The 19429-nt window shown below is 42.2% G+C and overlaps 1 protein-coding gene across 1 annotated transcript in view; it reads left to right on the top strand.

Moving 5' to 3' along the window:
• The window catches only part of Sh3rf2 (SH3 domain containing ring finger 2), a 117626-nt gene that overhangs the window by 63901 nt on the left and 34296 nt on the right, over positions 1–19429 (top strand). Inside the window, exons 3-4 of the mRNA XM_045132135.1 lie at positions 4041–4136; positions 13573–13896. Coding sequence (XP_044988070.1) covers positions 4041–4136; positions 13573–13896 — 420 coding nt within the window. The remainder of the gene's footprint in view (positions 1–4040; positions 4137–13572; positions 13897–19429) is intronic.

Genomic DNA, 19429 nt, shown 5'->3' with positions numbered 1-19429 from the left:
TGCATCTGAGTTTGTTTGCAGTGGATGGAGGTCCTGGTGTGCCCATTCTCTCCCTCTCTCTGTTGGGTGTGGTGGTGCAAGCTTTTAGGAGGCTCACTGTGAGTTCGAGGACAGCCTGAAACTGCTTAGTGAATTCCAGCTCAGCCTGGGGGAGAGCAAGACGCTAAAAAAAAATCATTGAAGTTCCTTTTATCCTTTGCTATAAGGTAATATGAGTACAAAAAGCATCGGGCTGGAGAGATGGCTTAGGAGTTAAGCGCTTGCCTGTGAAGCCTAAGGACCCTGGTTCAAGGCTCGGTTCCCCAGGTCCCACGTTAGCCAGATGCACAAGGGGGTGCACACATCTGGAGTTCGTTTGCAGAGGCTGGAAGCCCTGGCGCGCCCATTCTCTCTCTCTCCCTCTATCTGTCTCTGTATCTGTCACTCTCAAATAAATAAATTTAAAAAAAAAAAAGCATCATTACTACCATACCTCAAGAAAGGTCTCGTGTCTTATAAAATCCCTGTGTTCTGCTACTGCCAGAAATGTGATTTCCTTAAGCTTCCCAAATCTCATGAAGAACTTTACTCTCAGATGACAGTTGAGAAAGGACAGTTCAATGCCACAAGCACTTATTGCGTATTTATTTTATGTCATAATTACACACTGAGTTCTGGGGACATTGCTGGAGGAAGATACAAGCAGAAAGCACTATCTGCTTCCTGACTCTCCTGGGCACAAAGCAATGAATCAGTGTCCTACCTTCAAGAAGCTGGGAATATAAAGGAAGAAACAGGCACATCAGTGAAAACTTATGAAAAGGAGCTCAAAGTGAGGACTGAGTCCCTTCCAGAGGACTGGAGAAGGCTGACATTTTGCTAGAAAATCTATGGTCTTTCTAAACTCAGTGTGTCCAGATTCAACTCAAGAACTTCCTTCCGCCAGGTTTGATGACACATGCCTATAATTCCTGCATTTGAGAGGTTGAAGCAAGAGAATCTCAGGATCACTATGAGTCTGAAGCCAGCCTAGGCTACATAGCAGACAATCTCAAATACACACACACACACAAAGCTACTCTTGTCCTACTGTTTTCCATTCCAGCAACTGACATATTTATTTGCACATTCATATATCCATTCATGTATATATGTATTAATGTAGTCAGGAAATATCATTACTAAGGGGGAGCCACTACGTTAGATACTGAAAACAACAGAGATGAACAAAAGACCAGCTTTACACATGTGAAGTGTAGATCTGACAGGGTGGGCAAGCACTAAAGAGATAATAACCTACATGGACAAAGAAAGATAAGAAATGGGGCTGGAGAGATGGCTTAGCGGTTAAGCGCTTGCCTGTGAAGCCTAAGGACCCCGGTTCGAGGCTCCGTTCCCCAGGTCCCACGTTAGCCAGATGCACAAGGGGGCACACGCGTCTGGAGTTTGTTTGCAGAGGATGGAAGCCCTGGCGCGCCCATTCTCTCTCTCTCCCTCTATCTGTCTTTCTCTCTGTGTCTGTCGCTCTCAAATAAATAAATAAATAATTTGAAAAAAAAATTAAAAAAAAAAAGAAATGGTAGAATGCAATGTGGAATTTAGATCTGCATGAATGTAAAAGTCTCAGAAGTTTGAAAGAGAAGGTCAAAGAGCCCAGAATGGATAATATATAAGTTTTTTTTTTCAAGGTAGGGTCTCACTCCAGCCCAGGTTGATTTGAAATTCACTATGTGGTCTCAGACTGGCCTCAAACTCACATTGATCCTCCTATCTAGGCCTCCCAAGTGCTGAGATTAAAGGCATGTGCCACCACACTCAGCCATATATATATGGTTTTGGTGGATGGACTTATGTGGACACTGAAAAGTGTTCCTGATAAGGTATTAAGTAAGAAATCACTGGCTCTTGAATTTGTTTGTATGAAAAAGAAGAGTAGGGAAAATTAATGTACAATAACCAGAAGTCACTTAGTCTTGACCTTTTTCTGGAGGGTGGGGAGGGCACAAAGGAGCCTTTTGGGCACAAGATTTTATATTTTGAGGTGGACAGGGTTTGTTGTAATAGTCAAATGCAAAAGATCCCTCAGCTTTTTCATGTAAGATTCATGTACTATGTTCTATTAATGTATGCATGTTTTTGAAAAAATTATATAAATGTTTATATGTATATATCTTTTATCTTGCTCTAAAAGAATCTGGGGAGAAAAACTGTGGCTATATATACATTGTAGTAGATAGAACAGAAAGTGTAGTAGATAGATAGAAAGTGGCCCTGGTGTGCCCATTCTCTCCCTCTCCCTCTCTATCTATCTCTCTCTGTCTTTCTCTTTCAAATAAATATATTTTTAATTGGGAAGTGGGAGCTAGAAAGATGATGGGCCACTAGATAAAGGCCTTGCCATACAAGTGTGGGTGCCAGAGATCGGTTATTTAGCACCCAAGTGAATGCTTGATGGGCAAGCATAGCAACCTGCCTATAACCCCAGCTCTTGGGAGGTAGAGAAAGGTGGATTCCTGAGGCAAGATGGCTAACTGGATCTAGTTTCAAATAAGAGACCTTGTTTCAGGCTGGAGAAATGGCTCATCATTAAAGGTACTTACTTGCAAAGACTGCAAGACTGCCCAGGTTCCATTTTTAAGACACCCATGTAAGTCTTCCCCAAAACCTGGTGCACTTGGGATATTTTTTTTATAATCATGGAAAATGTTAATAAAAATTAAAAAAAAAAAAACCTGGTGCAAGCTTCAGCAAGAAGCCATAGTATCCGCAAATACACATACACGCTTTCATATAAACAATACAATTTTTTTGAAGCAGACAAAGTGAAAAGGCACTATAGGATGCCCAGGATGAACAAATTATTAAAGCTGTGAGTTGTTTTCTTGTGGTTTTTGAGGCGAGGTCTGACTCTGGCCCGAGCTGCCTGGAATTCCTGAGCTACAGCTCAGGCTGGCCTCGAACTCATCCCAATCTTCCTAATTTCCCTTTGGGGTGCTGAATTACATATGAATGTCACTAAACCCAGTTTAGGGAATGCATATTTTTCTTTTCTTTTTGAAGGAGGGTCTCTTCTACTCCAGTCTGACCTGGAACTCACAACAATTTGCCTACTTCTGCCACTGCCCCTACCAGAGCTAGAATTAAAAGGGTGTGCTATCTGGTCTAGCAATACATAGCTTTGTTTTATTTTCACAAATATATCACTCCAAAAATTAAAGTTTCAATTGTAAACAGATTGAATCAGGAAAATAATCTTTCTTTTAGAAAAGAGACTTTGTTTCAATAAAGTGGAGAGTTATTAAGTACAACATCAGAATGTCAATTTCTGGCTTCCCACACACAAGAACTCCCATGTGCATATTATACACATGCAAGCATCACATTAATATATACACAAAAAAAAGAAAATTTTGAATAAAAGCAGCTTCATTTTTACTTACTAAAACTTAACAAGGGCTGGAGAGATGGCTTAGTGGCTTAGCGGTTAAGCGCTTGCCTGTGAAGCCTAAGAACCCTGGTTCGAGGCTCGGTTCCCCAGGACCCACATTAGCCAGATGCACAAGGGGGCGCATGCATCTGGAGTTCGTTTGCAGTGGCTGGAGGCCCTGGTGTGCCCATTCTCTCTCTCTCTCTCTCTGCCTCTTTCTCTCTCTGTTGCTCTCAAATAAATAAATAAAAATAAACAAAAAAAATTAAAAAAAAAAAAACTTAACAAGAATGAAGTTCATTCTTCTTTTCCCAGATAAGAGTATATTTCCCTATGTCTTCCATCTTGATTTCTCCATCAGATTAGCTTAAATGAAAAGCTTGGATTCTGATGGTCATTAAAAATTATGAACATTTCCAAGTTTTCCTATTTGGATTCCATGGATCCTCCAAATTACTTCTACTCCTCTTGTAATCTGGGTGACCAAATAGTGCTCTTTATACGACAGTAGTATCTTCTAGACAGACCATGGTAGAGCACCATTTCCCTTGCATGTTTTCCAGCCTGATCTCCATGGGTAGTTTCTGCCACCTGAAAGCTGAGAGTGGAGCTGACATAAGACCTTCTCTTTCAGGATGACATCATCACTGTGATCAGCCGAGTGGATGAGAACTGGGCAGAAGGAAAGTTAGGAGACAAAGTGGGCATCTTCCCCATCTTGTTTGTAGAGGTATGTGTCACGTCCACACCTCACTCAAGCTGACCCAGAAATGTCCAGATACCCCAGTAATGCCTGAAAGTGATTTCTATTTGACATGGGCTTAGTTCAGAGCTAACTGAAGCCACTGAGAAAAAGATTCCACACAGTAACACCCAATTCTGGCGCGAGTGTGGAGCCTTTTCTGTGGTGCTGCTGAATGCAAATACACTCATATTTAAAAATAACTTAAGGGGCTGGGGAGATGGCTTAGCGATTAAAAGTGCTTGCTTGCAAAGCCTGCAGGCCCTGGTTCAAATCCCCAGTACCCACATAAAACCAGATGCACAAATTGGCACATGCATCTGGAGTTCATTTGCTGTGGCAGGAAGTCCTGGCATGCCTATTCATATTTTCTCTTTCTCTCTCTCTCTCAAATACATAAATAAAATATTTTATCAAAAAAAACTTAAAATGGAGCTGAAGAGATGGTTTAGCAGTTACAGCACTTGCCTGCAAAGGCTAATGACCCAGGTTGATTCCTTAGGACCCACATAAGCCAGATGCACATGATGGGGCATGCATATGGATTTTTTTTTTTGCAGTGGCTAGAGGCCCTGGAACACCCATTCTCTCTCTCTCTCTCTCTCTCTCTCTCTCTCTCTCTCTGTCTGTCTCTCTCTCTCTCATAAATAAATAAATAAAAATTTTAAAACCTTAAAATGTATACCATTTTGTTTACAGTTCTACATCTGAGAACTTATTATGAGAAAGTATTTAAAGCATCATGCAAGTGTGCAGAAATATTCATCATAGCATTGTATATAGAATGGTGAAAAACATAACCAAACTATCCAACAATAAAGATTTAATTTTTTTTAATTATAGTGATAGAAAAATACATACCCATCCAAATGTTAGAGAGTAATATTTATTGCCATGGAGTACTTAGCATTATTAGATAGAATATAACGTATGATTGAGTTAAAAAAAATTTAATGACTACAGATTTTCAAATTCTCAAGATGGAAACATTCTGGTGATCTGCTTCATCACAGTGAATTTATCTCATACTATGGAACAGAACACAGAAAGTAAATACGATGGTAAATATCATATGTGTTTTCTATGTCAAAAATAAAAAGGTTGAGACCAGCTTTATAACTTCACATCTGTGCCTAAAAATGGGTAAGGGACTGGCAGTGATATGTACCAAAATGTTAATAGCAGTGATCACTAGATGGTGAAATTCCAGGTGACTTTCACTTTCTTCTGTCAATTGGTATTTTCTAAATTTTCTGAAATGAGTATATACATATTACCTCTGTGGTGTTTTTAAAAACGTACTAGGCTATCTACCTATTGCTGGTATAATTAACTAACCTCTAGTCTCTAACCTTACTCTCCATGAGCCTCACCCTAGCTTGGAGCAAGTCACTGCAATTTAAAAGAGAGTTTTCATTGTTTAACTGCATTTACTGAGTGCTTACTATGCAGAAAACATTAAAAACAAGTTTCAGGAGAACTATGAAAGCAGTCAAAGCATGAGCCCCACCCTCCAGAAGGGTGATGTAAACAGAACAGAGGCATTCGGGAGAGGCAGCCAATTCCTCCATTCATAAAGCCAAATCAAGTGCTAGAGGGAATGGTGTAGCCAAAGCATTGCCCAGCTTTCAGAGTTCTGGGTTTCCCCTTCATTAAAGCAGCATTGAAGGGAAGAGTGAAGGGAAGGGCTGAGGGAGAGTGCAAAGAAGCTGTCCTTTCTACTGTCTCTGCTAAAGAAATCTCAGTCCTCACACTTTTGCTCTTCCTAGGCTCATTCCAGGTCCACCTGCCCAGTACTAGTACTTTCTACCTGTTCAACTTTCATTCATTTTATAAGGCTTTGCTAGAGAAAATGTCCATAAGATTTCAGCAACCACTTGAACACTCACTTTCTTTTTTCTCTGAATATCAAACAGGTTTATTGGTTGTAGTCTACAAGCTTCCTGATACAGGACAGACTTGCCATAAAAAATTAGCTTGTGTGAGCTGGGGAGTTAGCTCAGTGGTTAAAGGTACTTGCTTGCAAAGCCTGCCATCCTTTGTTCAGTTCCCCAGTACCCACGAAAAGCCAGATGCACAAAGTGGTGCATATGTCTGGAGTTTGTTTGCAGTAGTGTGCTCACTCTCTTGCTCTCTCTTTCTCTCTCTTGCTGTCATAATTTTAATTAAACTTTTTAATTTTTTAAAATTATCTTGCTTCTGTAAGGCCCTGGGTTCCATCGCCAACATCACAAAAGTTTTTAAAATATATAAAAGTAGATGAATGAAAAGCTATGTGAAGGTACTTAGAAAAAAATTTAGAGCTGAGCGTGGTAACACACACCTTTAATCCCAGCACTTGGGAGGCAGAGGTAGGAGGATCACTGTGAGTTCAAGGTCACCCTGAGCCTACATAGTGAATTCCAGGGCAGCCTGGGCTACAGCAAGACCCTACCTTGAAAAACCAAGTATATATATATATGGAGAGAGAGACGGGGGGGGGGGGGGGAGGGAGAGAAAAAAACTATTCAGTATAATCCAGTCCTGAATATACATTTAATTATTTGAATAATTTTTCATTGAGCACCTGCTATATCATGTCTTGTGCTAAGCTCTGAAGATATATGCTAAATATGGCTTCCTAACTCTGAGCCCGTGGATCAGACATTCAAGTAGTTATGTGTGAGGAAGGGTGCAAAGAGGAAGGAGAGGGAGCTATTAGGAGTTACCTTGGTAGAAGGTCAGTAAATGACACATGAGCAAATACCTCACAGATGAGAGGAGTTAAACGGGGAAGTATGAAGGGAGAGCATTTTAGGGCATGGAATAGTGAGTGCAAGAAGGACGAGGAAAGGCAGTGCATGCACACTACCCAGAGCACCGCACCGGAGAAGCTTAGAGAGAGATGCAGAGCCAGGGAAGTAAATGAGATAGACCACTGAGGGCTTTGTCAGCATCTTGTACAATCAGAAGAGGCTAGGTTATGCTATCATTATAAACAGCCCCAAAGTCACAGTGGCTTAACAAAGAAAATATTATTTCTTACTATGTGTTCAGCACAGGTGGTAAGAAGTTCTGCTCACATAGTCATTTAAGAATCCACGCTAAGGCTGGAGAGATAGCTTAGCGGTTAAGGCATTTGCTGCAAACCCTAAGGACCCAGGTTTGATTCTCCAGGTCCCATGTAAGCCAGATGCACAAGGTGACACATGCATATGAAGTTTGTTTACAATGACTAAAGGCTCTGGTGTGCCCATCCTTTCCCTCTCTCTCTCCCTCTCTCCCTCTCTCTCTCTCTCTCTCTCTCTCTCTCTCTCTCTCTCTCTCTCTTCAACAAATAAACTAATTTAAATTTTTTTAAATAGGGGACTAAAGAGATGGCTTAGTGGCTAAGGCTCTTGCCTGCAAAGCTAAAGGATTTTGGTTAGATTTCCCAGGACCAATATAAGCCAGATGCACAAGGTGGGGCATGCATCTGGTGTTCATTTGCAGTGGCTGGAAGCCCTGCATGCGCCCATTCTCTCCCTCTCTCTCCCTCCTTCCCTCTCTCTCTCTCTCTCTCTCTCTCTGTCTCTCTTCCTTTTTCCCTCTCTCAAATAAATAAACAAAAATAAAAATATTGTTTTAAAAATTAAAAATAGAAGAGGGACTAATTGGAAAGAAGGGATTCAGTGGAAAGGGATGGGGGAGAGGAGGCAAGAGAAATTAATGGGAGGGGATTATGATCAAAATATATGCATGTATAAAAACTGTCAACAAAAGGTTTTTTTAATTTGGGTTTTATTCAAAGGTCAGTAGAAGCCATTGAAAAGTTCTTTATTGAAGGGGAAACAGGAGCTGTTGCTTCATGTGTGCAATTTCAAATTTGTAAGATGTAAATTGTTGGAAATCTCATCAAAATGTGAACATACTTAATTCTGAATTATATACTGAAAAATGATTAAGAGTGTTACAATTTGCTTGTGTGGTTTTCTTCAATAATAATCATAATATTAACAACAAGAAAGTGTTGTGGGACTCTTGTCAAGCATTTTCATGAGGGATATGGTTTTATTAGAATTTTATACTAAGAACGATTCTTTTTTTTTAATAAGACTTTTTTATTATTTGACAGAGAGAGAGAGAGAGAGAGAGAGAGAGGGAGGGAGAGAGAATAGGAGCATCAGGGCCTCCAGCCACTGCAAATGAACTCCAGACGCATGTGTCCCCTTGTGCATCTGGCTAACGTGGTTCCTGGAGATTCAAACCTGGGTATTTTTGGCTTTGCAGGCAAATGCCTTAACCGCTAAGCCATCTCTCCAGCCCTTAAAAACGGTTCTTTATTGAGGCAGTGACCTGATGGGTGAGGATCATTTGATGATTGTTGCTATTGTTGTTGGCTAGGGAGCTGGCTGGTGTGGTTTGGTTTGGTTTGATTTCAGACAGTGTCTGTATTCCAGGCCGGCCTTAAACTATGTAGCACATAGGCTGGCCTCAAATTCATGATCTTCCTCAACCTCCCATGAGCTCTGATTACAGATGTGTGCCACCAAACCAAGCTGAGACTTGGGTTTCTGTTTTTTTTTAAATATTTATTGACAACTTTTATAAATATAGACGATATACCAGTATCTCTCACCAGTATCCCTTTCCCCTCCAAACAGCCTCTCCACTGAATCCCTTCCTTTCTTCCCCCACTACTCTTTCTCCTGTCTTACCCCCATCATTTTTCCCTCCTACTATGCGGGTCTTGGGTGCGGAGCATCCGCGACTGTGAGGCCATGAATACCAGGGCACGCCATGTGTGGGAGAGAGGACTGTAAACCCTCCTCTCCTTCTTTGGCTCTTACTTTCTGTCCACCACCTCTTCCGCAATGGACCCTGAGCTTTGGAGGGTGTGGTAGAGATGTCTCACTTAGGCTGTTCTGGCTGCAGCGGGAGAATAATTTGAAAGGGAAGGAGGAAAACGCACAGAAAGATGCTGACCAGGCTGCTGCACGGCCCACCTGGATGGCTGAGGCTTAGATTAGTAGACAGGAAACAAGTGGGCCAATGCAAAGCCCTCACAGGAGGTAGAACCCTGGGGATTTGAGAACTGGGCAAGGGGAAGATGGGAAAGAGGGAGCGGGCAGGGGCAGCTCCAGTTTCCCATGTGCCTAGGTGAGGGGTAGAATCGCCTCCTGTGTCCAGCCACTTTTGCTGAGCAGAAACAATAGAGATGATGGGGGGACACTGGCTAACTCTCCCCAGACCAGGATCAGTTGTAATTGGTACCTAATTGGACAAGCAGATGTGGAAATTTTTCCATGAAACTCTATATTACTTTAAAATATTTCTTCATAGCATGGGGTAGGGGACACAAATTTATTACCCATTTCTTAAACCCATTTAATGATTATTCACTTGGATATTCTCACTACCAATTTACCTCTAAAATTAGTGATTACAAGAACCCTCAAAATTATCATCGAACTAGCCATTGCTTCATTTGTTCTCCTAATTGCTAGGAGTGGGGGAAGATAATCAAGGGGTTGCTCTAATCCGGGAACCCGCTTTTGAAAAATTACTTCACATCTAAATTGAGCTTCTTAAAGCAGTACTTAAATTTTGACTCCAGTGGTTTCATTAAGGCCAGCACTTACTGAGAACTCTTTAAATACGCTTTTTATTACCAGTGCCATGCAAAGCAATTGGAAAGAAGGAAGGCTTTCTTATAAGGATGATAGGGATTCTTTTCCTTGGCATAAACAAGATTTCTCCTGTTAATGTATCACTTGATTTATTGAGTTGCGCTTTCATAAAAGGTGGCAAAACACACAGTGAAATTCTGCCTGTTCTTGTCAGGACTTCTCACCAGGGCCTGCCTCAGTTATTGAACCTTGCTCAGCCCAGTGAACCTCAAGGATAATGTTTCAAATGAGTGATTGCAAATCTCAAAGCCCTGCAGTCCTTCCCCAGGGGAGCTATTAATCACACTGGAAGAAGACAGAAAGAGGAGGGACAGGAAGTCTCTCGGGGAGCCCCCTGTTAGTGTTGCTGATAGAAAAACAGATGTTGCCACTCACCTGGAGGGAGAGCCATTAGGTCAAATCAGAAGAAGAAGGCAATTTATTTCATGATAGCTCTGAAGAACATCACTCATTCCATTTAAGGAGGATAACTTAGCGGGTGTGGTGGTGCACCCCTTTAATCCCAGCACTCAGGAGGCAGAGGTAGGAGGATCACTGTGAGTTCAAGGTCACCCTGAGACTACGTAGTGAATTCCAGGTCAGCCTGGACTAGAGTGAGACCCTAAACAGTATGACTTGTCCTCTTTCTGTTCACACCATTGAGGGGCAGGTGCTCTGGGGAATGTGCAACCTTGTCCCTGGTCCAGGCTGCCATCAAGGCTGCCTGAACAAGTTCCGTAACTAACTGGCCTCCCTCCTTCTGATCTGGCACTGCCAAATAACAACTATAATGAGCTTTTCATTTATTTATTTGTTCATAAAGTTGAATTTGCTTTTTGACTTTTTTAGTACCCAGTTCTCTGTTATGATAAATTCATGTAATTATGTAAACACACTACAACTGGAATACAGGATAACTCCCCCACACCCCCAGCTCCCTGTTGTCTATCCCTTCCTCGCTTCAGTGCGTGGCCACCATTGACCCACTTCCTGCTGCCACGCTTTCCTTTGTGCAGAATGTCATAGAGACAGAGTCGCCCAGAATGTAGCTCTTTGCACCTGGTGTCTTTCACTTCGCACACTGCGCTCATTTCTGCTGCTTCAAATATCAGTAGCTCATTCTTTTTGCTGCTGAGTAGCACCCTAATGCATGATGTTCCAGAGGTAGGCAAGGGGCTTCTTTGCCACAATTAGCAACCGAATAAAGCAACTCAGAAGGCTAAGGCAAAGGAGGACTGTGAGCCACCCTGGGTAAGACACTACTATAAACATTCGCTTTAGCAGTTTTGAGTGAGGGTAAGTCTTTCTTTAACTGCCTAGAAGTGGGTTTGCTGGGTCAGATGCTAAATATGTGTTTAACTGTAAGAAACTGCCAAACTGTAACGTGAGCTTTTATTTTTTTTTAATTTATTTAGTTTTTTTCTAGGTAGGGTCCCACACTAGTCCAGGCTGACCTGGAATTCACTCTGTCGTCTCAGGGTGGCCTTGAACTCACAGCGATCCTCCTACCTCTGCCTCCCAAGTGCTGGGATTAAAGGCGTGCGCCATCACGCCTGGCTGTAACGTGAGCTTTTAAAAGCACAAATCAGACCATGTCACTCCTCTCCCCAAATCCCACCAAGGGCTGCCTGTTACACTGAAAGTAAAGTCACAGCCGCCCAGGCCTGTGCGATCTGGCGCCTATCAGCTTTTGTGTCCTCCTCCGGCTGCCTTCGCCTCTGCTTTTCGTCCTCTGCTGGGCTGTTTTGTCTTTTCCTCCCACAAGCTGCCTGGCACGGTTGTACCCTCACTTCCACACGGCCAGCTTATTCTTGACACTAGTTGTCTCCACTTAAATGCCATGTTCTTGAAGGTTCTTCCTTGACTGCGCTCTGAAGACCCACTTACCTCAGTCACCCCCTCGCACTGGAGCGCCTACGACCACCGGGTGTTTCTCGTTTAGTGGTTAACATGTCACCTATGTCACTCCTGGGCCTTAGCTTCATCTTTGAAACAGATTTTGTTAAAAAGCAAACATATCAGGCTAGAGAGTTGGCTTAGCAATTAAGGCACTTGCCTGCAAAGCCAGAGGACTCAGGTTTGATTCCCCAGGACCCATGTAAGCCAGATGCACAAGGTGATGCATGCATCTGGAGTTCATTTGCATGGCTGGAGTCCCCAGTATGCCCATTCTCTCTCTTTCTCTCTACCTGCCTCTTTCCTTCTCTCTCTCTCTCTCTCTCTCTCTCTCTCTCTCTCTCTTTCTCTAATAAATAAAAACAATTTTTTTTTTTTAAAAAGCAAGCATATCACCCATCCTCCTCCTACTTAATAAATGTTTCACAATATGTCAAACTTTGTTTAAGGGTTTTTGTGACTACCTTTTTAATTTTATAAAATTTTAATTAGCATACCATGATTAGATTTCACTATGACTTTTTTTATTTTATTTGTTTGTTTGTTTGGCTTTTTGAGGGAGGGTCTCGCTCTATTTAGCCCAAGCTGACTTGGAATTCAGTATGTAGTCTTAGGCTGACCTCAAACTCTCAGCAATAGCTCTACCTCCGCCTCCCAAGTGCTAGGATTAAAGGCATGCACCACCACACCTGGCAATGACATTTTCACACCAAATTTTTTTTTTGCTGAGTCCCCTTCTTTTCTTTCTCTCCCAAACTTCAGACCTCCCCCTGTGTTCTTTCACGCTCCTGTCTGCCTCCTTTCTGCTTTCCACCACTTGTGTCCTGTTGCCTTCACCCCTTCGTCAGCACCTCATTTGCCCCTTGTGTAGTTTTTGAGCCAAAAACTACATCTTTTATTAAATGTTCTATTTCAGCTATTTTACTCCTCTGCACATTGTCATTTTTAAAGTTCCTAAGAAAGGAAAATTCCTTTTTACCTGCATAGTTGAATTTTTCATTAGAGTGAGACATGTGGCTTCCTGGTGATGATTACAATTATAGGATTTTAACTAATCGCCTCAAATCATAACAGTTTATTCATAGGAACCTTGTTTTGTCAACATACTTCACATTTCCAAAGGAAATGAACCCACAGAGCCCTGTAGTGGTAATCATCAACATCAAAGAGAAGACAGACTTTAATAGGGGATGGGCCGAGGCTGGCTGGAACAGACCCAAAGCACCACTTGTTATATTTCCAGGATCTTTGATAGCCAGCGTTTAAGCCACTGGTCCATTGATAACTCAGGGTTTTCCAAGCCTTTGGGGGATTGTTTCGTTTGGGGACTTTTGCTGACTGATTTACCAGGAGACAGATACATAAAGAGATGAAGGGATCTGACAGTGTTAGCCTAAGAGTCCAGTCAGGGTCCTGAATGCTTGTTTATTCTGCCTCAAATACTCACCAAGAGCATGAACTTGAAATTGATAAAAGGTAGAATCTGTTGCCATGCTAACCCACAGTGAATGACAAGGTGGGGAGGAGAGGGATCACCTAACTGCTGTTGCAGTTACTTTTATGTTGCAGGGTCAAAACACAAAACTAAAAGTAGCTGATGGGAGGAAAGGGTTGGTTTCAGCTCACAATTGTGAGGGGGAAGGAAGAAAAGCATGGCAGAGCAGAGGCTATAGAGCACATCTTGTCACAGCAGCTGGCAGGAAGCAGCAAGAATGAGCTGAGCTTTTATAGGCAAGGAGGATAAACTCTAACACCCATAATTCTCCTCCCAGCAACACTCCCAAATTGCCACCACCAAGCATTCAAAGCACATGAGTCTGTGAAGAACTGATTCAAACCACCACAACTGTTCATACTACATCAGAGAGATTAACTTCTCATGTGACCTCATATCTTTTCAGCCAAACCTCACTGCAAGAAACCTCCTAGAGAAGAACAAAGGGCATCTTCCATCACGCACAAAACACCTCTCCCTGATGTCTTCATCCTCCAGAGGCAAAGCAAGCAATACCCCCACCCTCCGCAGGAGCCCAGGGTCCAGGAGGAAGGGAGCTGGGCAGTTCTCCATTACAACAGCTTTGAACACTCTCAACCGGATGGTCCACTCTCCTACAGGACATCAGATGGTGGAGATCAGCACTCCAGTGCTTATCAGCTCCAGCAACCCTTCCGTGTTCACTCAGCACACGGAGAAGGCAGACATTCCTGCCAGTTCTGCAGGACAGGTAGGCAATAAATACCCTGTAGTATGGCATGTTGGTGGTAGACAAGGGACCCACACCATGTCACAAGCAATACTTGATGCTGAGTTCTTGGCAAGCACCCATAATGCATGAACACTAACAAGTGCCATGTGTATTACATGTCAGAGCTGGATATATATAATCTCATTTCATCCTTGAACAGCCATAGTTGAGTATTATTTCTTTTTATTAATTAGCTTTGTACTCAATGAATACAGTCAATTTGGTACCATTGTTAGGCTCATCCATGACCTACCCCCTCTCCCTGGCCCCTCCTTGTTGAGGTATATGGGTCATGCATTGTGGAGTTAGCCCACAGTTATGGGTAAGATAAATGTCTCTGCATATCATGACCCAACATGTGGCTCTGACATTCTTTCTGCCCCCTCTTCTGCAAAATTTCCCTGAGCCATGTTGGGTTCATTTTTGGTCTCCTTCAGTGATGAGGTCTTGGGGGCCTCTGGGTCTCTGGCTCTCTTATTTAGTAGGAGTTTATTTTTCTCTGTGTTGATCTCCTTCCCCCTTGTGCTGGTACCCGGTTCACCAGGAAAGCAGCACCCTTGCTTGTTTTGTCAGTTGTTCTTAGTTTCAGTCGGGGCCCTTTTGAGGTATGATGGGGGTGGGTCTTTCCTTAGGATCTACATCTATCTGAAAAAGAGAAGCAGATTCTCCAACGGAGAGTAAGTTAGCACCAGAGAAATGAGATAACCCTTACTTTTTTTATAGAGAATTTAATAGGTATAGGCCCTCTTGTAGCCCACAATTGATGGTAGCTTGATAATGGAGAGTGGGCTTATGTTTGGATATGGTTGTGACTTGTTTCCCAGCTTTAGCTATGGGTCCCATACCACTGAGGGGATCAGTTAGCCAAATCAAGAGCAGTTGGTTTCTCACCATGGCTGTGTGCCACTATTGCACTTGTGTGGGCATCACAACAGGTTATTTGCTGCTAAGTAGGTTAGACCATGAGTTGCTTGGGCAGATATTGGTCATTTCCCCCAGTCGCCCATGTAGCACCTTCTGGCACTAGACGTGCTGACTGTCTGGGGACTGACTTTCTTCCAGTTTCCAGCCATGCCATTCCATTTTATGTGTCAACCACGTAAGGTGTCTTCAGCAGTAGGGTCTTACCACTAACCTTTGGTAGGTTATCAAGTACTCTGACAGAAATCTGTCTTTCTTTTAGGAAACCTTGTATGTCTCTCTGATCAAAAGCTCATTGTGTATAATAGCCACATGCTGGTACTGGGAGTTACAAGTCAGTGCCCACTAAGAAAAGGAAGAAAAAGATAACTAATATAAAAGAGTTGGAGAGAAGGAAGATAGAGGGAGAGAGAGGAGCTGTAGAAGATTAAGGTCAGTCTTCATCATACCCTCTCCAGAGTCTTGTGGCTCAGGTGTTCCCTCTAAGGACCTGGTGAAAGTTCCGCCATGGTCTGCCTTTTAGGATGTATAATTTTATGGTACATTGCTGTTTGGGTCTAGATTTGTGTTTCTCACCCCCTCCATTGCCCTCCCCTCCCTCCCCACCCATCCTATTGTCTAATCCACGAGATGCTTGCTGGGTATGTAAGGCATCTTGAGTAGATTCGGGTTAGTTTTTATTCCTATTTATAATCAAGGAATCTGAAGCTTTAAAGGGATAATTAAACAACTTGCCCAAATTCTCAGATTCCTTTCTGTCCTGTGACAAGGGTCATGGTATGATTTCTATTCACTTAATCATTTTCTCTAAGATTATGATCTTCCAGAGAGAGCTTTGGTATAACTTGAGACTCATCATCCCATTCTCTAGCAACGTACTAAGCATCATGTAGACAGGAAGCAAAAGAAACTGTTATTGTGTTCTCAAGACTGACAATGTAATTCATGAGCCCAATGCCAAATGAAAATGCCAGCCCCTTGCTTAAACATGACTAAGATTTCAAAATGAAGGAGTCTGGAAAGATAGTGCAGTGGGTAAAGTACTTGCCTTGTAAGCCTTAGGATCTGAGTTCCATCCCAAGTACCCACTTAAAATGCCGAGCATGGTAGTGCATGCCTATGATCCTAGTGCTGGGGAGGCAGAGGGGTGAGAATACCTGAAGCTCAGTAGTTAACCATTCTAGCCTAATTGGTGAGCTCTAGTTTCTGTGAGAGATCCCATCTCAAAAGGAGGTGAATGAGGACTGGAGAGATGATTTAGTGATTAAGGTGCTTGCCTGCAAAGCCAAAATGGCACACCCATTCTCTCTCAAACTCTCTCCCTTTCTCTGCATCTTTCTCTTCACCTCTCTCTCTTTCTCAAATAAATAAATAAATGTAAAAAAAAGTATTTAAAAAGAGGTGTAGTCCTAAGAATAACACCCAGGGCTGTCTTTTGACTGCCACACCCGTGCATGTTCATGCACATCTGCACACATGCACATGCATTCACACACATACCAACATGCATACACATATTCACATATGCCACACAGACACATGTGCAAAAAAAAATATAGAAGAGGGCTGGAGGGATGGCTTAGCAGTTAAGATATTTGCCTGCAAAGCCAAAGGACCCAGGTTCAATTCCTCAGGACCTATGTTAGCCAGATGTATTAAGGGGCACATGCATCTGGGGTTTGTTTGCAGTGGCTGGAGGCCCTGGCACACCCATTTTCTCCCTCTCTCTCTCTCTCTCTCTCTCTCTCTCTCTCTCTCTCTCTGTCAAATAAATAAATATTTTTTTAAAATAAAATAAAGAAGAATTTCAAGATGGCAACAATAGAACATTAAATTGAATGATGGTACTCAGTGGCTATTCAAGCCACACCCCTCGGATGCTTTCAAAGTGTGCCCCTAATGAGATAATGTTCCCAATAAGCATCTGCTGTTACTACTGTTTTCACTACTAACTCTGGCCACTGATTTGCCAACTGAAATGAGATAAGCCAAGGTATGCTGTGGCAACCCAGAAACTGAAGTACTTCTGACAGCATGTGGCTATTTGGGTTGAAGGGCACTTTAAAAAATGAAAGAGTGGAGGCACGAGGCAAAGTAATTAAGAAGGGCTGCGTGCTGGGTGCTCAGCTACAACACTCTTTGGAACCATGCAGGTGGCAACTTGAAAGGACAAACTCTAACTTGCACTGATGTTTTAAGAAGCTGTAAATCTTGTTTTAAAACATGAATTCCTACCTTAGGATTAAATGGCTTAATTGGACTCTAATCCCCTTATAACAAGGCAAGGAAGAAGGGAAAAGTCAAGGGCTCCTCAAAGACTGTGTGTGGGTCTGAAAAGACAACAATCACTGCCTCTACACTCTGTAGCTTACTCCACTGTCTGGGTGCTACACACCACACAACTACACACACAAACGTGCACACTCATACACACACACACTCCACATTTTCCATATATACTCTCCTCACCTTTAGGTTTTTTTGTTTTGGGGGTTTTTTGTTGTTGTTTTTTTTGTTTTTTTTTTTGTTTGTTTTTTTTTTTTGGTTTTTCGAGGTAGGGTCTCATTCTAGCCCAAGCTGACCAGGAATTCACTATGTAGTCTTAGGGTGGCCTCAAACTCACAACAGTCCACCTATCTCTCCCTCCCAAGTGCTGGGATTAAAGGTGTACTCCACCACACCTGCCTCTCTTCCCATTTAAAAAAAAAAAAAAAAAAGTTTTATAGGGCTGGAGAAATGACTTAGTGCTTAAGGCACTTGCTGGTGAAGCCTAAGGAACCAGATTCAATTCCCCAGTACCCACATAAGCCAGATGCACAAGGTGGCCCATGCATCTGGAGTTCATTTGCTGTGACTAGATAGGGACCCTGGCATACCCATGCCCTCTATCTACATATCTATCTGTCTACCTCTTAATCTCTCAAATAAATGAAAAAAAAAACTAAATAAAAAATGCCTTATACATGCATTCTAAACACTTTTTACTATATATATATATATATATATATATATATATATATATGATATGTTTTGTTCCAAAGTTGTTCCTCCATCATAGATACACACACACACACACACACACACACACACACACACACTCAAACAGAAATCTGGTGACTCACATAATGTCAAAGATTCCCAGGAGTTTGAAGGCACTCTTTCTATAGAGATGTAGACATATATATAAGTTCAGCCCACACTCACTAGAAATACACTCAGCTTTGAGTTGAATCCCCAAAAGATATAGTTAAGAGACATTCACCCTGTTCTTTTAATATTCTTTCTGGTCATTTACTTGATCTACAAAGAGAACAAACCAGAGTAGGAGGATCCCAGTATGATTCGAAACGAATCTTATTCCTCTCAGGTTTACACAGAGATTGAGAATTCCAAAGTGTGGCGTTCCCGGGACCACTACACAGCACCACAAGCTCTTCTCAATGCACGTGGTATGAGGACTATGTCCACATTATTTGTCCAGGTGTCACTAAAACATACTCAAGAACCCCCCTATATCTTTTTTTTTAAGGCAGAAAGTTGAACAAATGGCATATATACATATAATATATATACACATATACATATATACATACGTATATATAAAATCTTACTGCCACAGTGAGGAGGTTGAAAGCTTTCTAAGGGCAGGGATGCTGTTTTATTCATTTATGTTACGGTTAAGTTTCCAAATCCATTTTGTTTCTGGTTACACAGAAAAAAAGAAAGAAACAAGAGAGAAGCAAGCATGTCAGTGCACAGAGGGAAATTCCCTCCCCTCCCCCTTCCCTTGATAACAGTTGCTAGAGGCAATTCTGAGAATTTTTGCTGAGCTCCTCAGGAGATGAGGTGTCGTGCATCTTGAGGAATTATGAGCGCCACAAAACCAACTCTTCCTTAAGCTCTATATTAGGAATATTCTGGAAAAGGAGTTTCTGGGCACTTGAGCTACTCTAAGTCCAGACCTTCTCATGAGTGTTGTTTATCCCCATGTTCTGTAGGGGTCTCACAACCCAACTTGATGGGCTCACAGTTGCCATGAGAGATGACTTTTACTGAGTATTAACATATGTTCCCCCCGGATTCTGAGTACAAATTTATGCTTAAGATTCTTAAATACTCCCTCTAAGAAAATTTACAGAGATGAATTAATCCTGTGTTTATTTTTTGTTTGTATCTCCCCAATACAAATTTCTTTCATTTCCCAATACTCACTCAATAAACCCATACTCACAAATGATATTTTCAGAGCAAGCTAGAACTTGCGTTCTCTAAAAGCTGTGGTAGAGGAGGGGGAAGATTCCAACTGAACACACAGCTCCTCTCAGCCCCTCAATTCCATGCTTTCATTGTTTGCCCAAAGTACCGTTTATGGAGCTCATAGGTATCTGAAATGTGTCTTTTAACTTTTCAACAATGTGACACCGGGGGCTGGAGAAATGGCTTAGCAGTTAAGGTGTTTGCCTGCAAAGCCAAAGGACCATGGTTCAATTCCCCAGGACTCACGTAAACCAGATGTACAAGATGGCACATACATCTGGAGTTCGTTTGCAGCAGCTGGAGGCCCCGGCATGTCCATGCCCATTCTCTATTT

This window comes from Jaculus jaculus, chromosome 13, assembly GCF_020740685.1.
Source record: "Jaculus jaculus isolate mJacJac1 chromosome 13, mJacJac1.mat.Y.cur, whole genome shotgun sequence".
Classification (NCBI taxonomy): domain Eukaryota; kingdom Metazoa; phylum Chordata; class Mammalia; order Rodentia; family Dipodidae; genus Jaculus; species Jaculus jaculus.
Note: the sequence above shows the minus strand (reverse complement) of the source record. Positions and strands in the feature narration are given on the sequence as shown.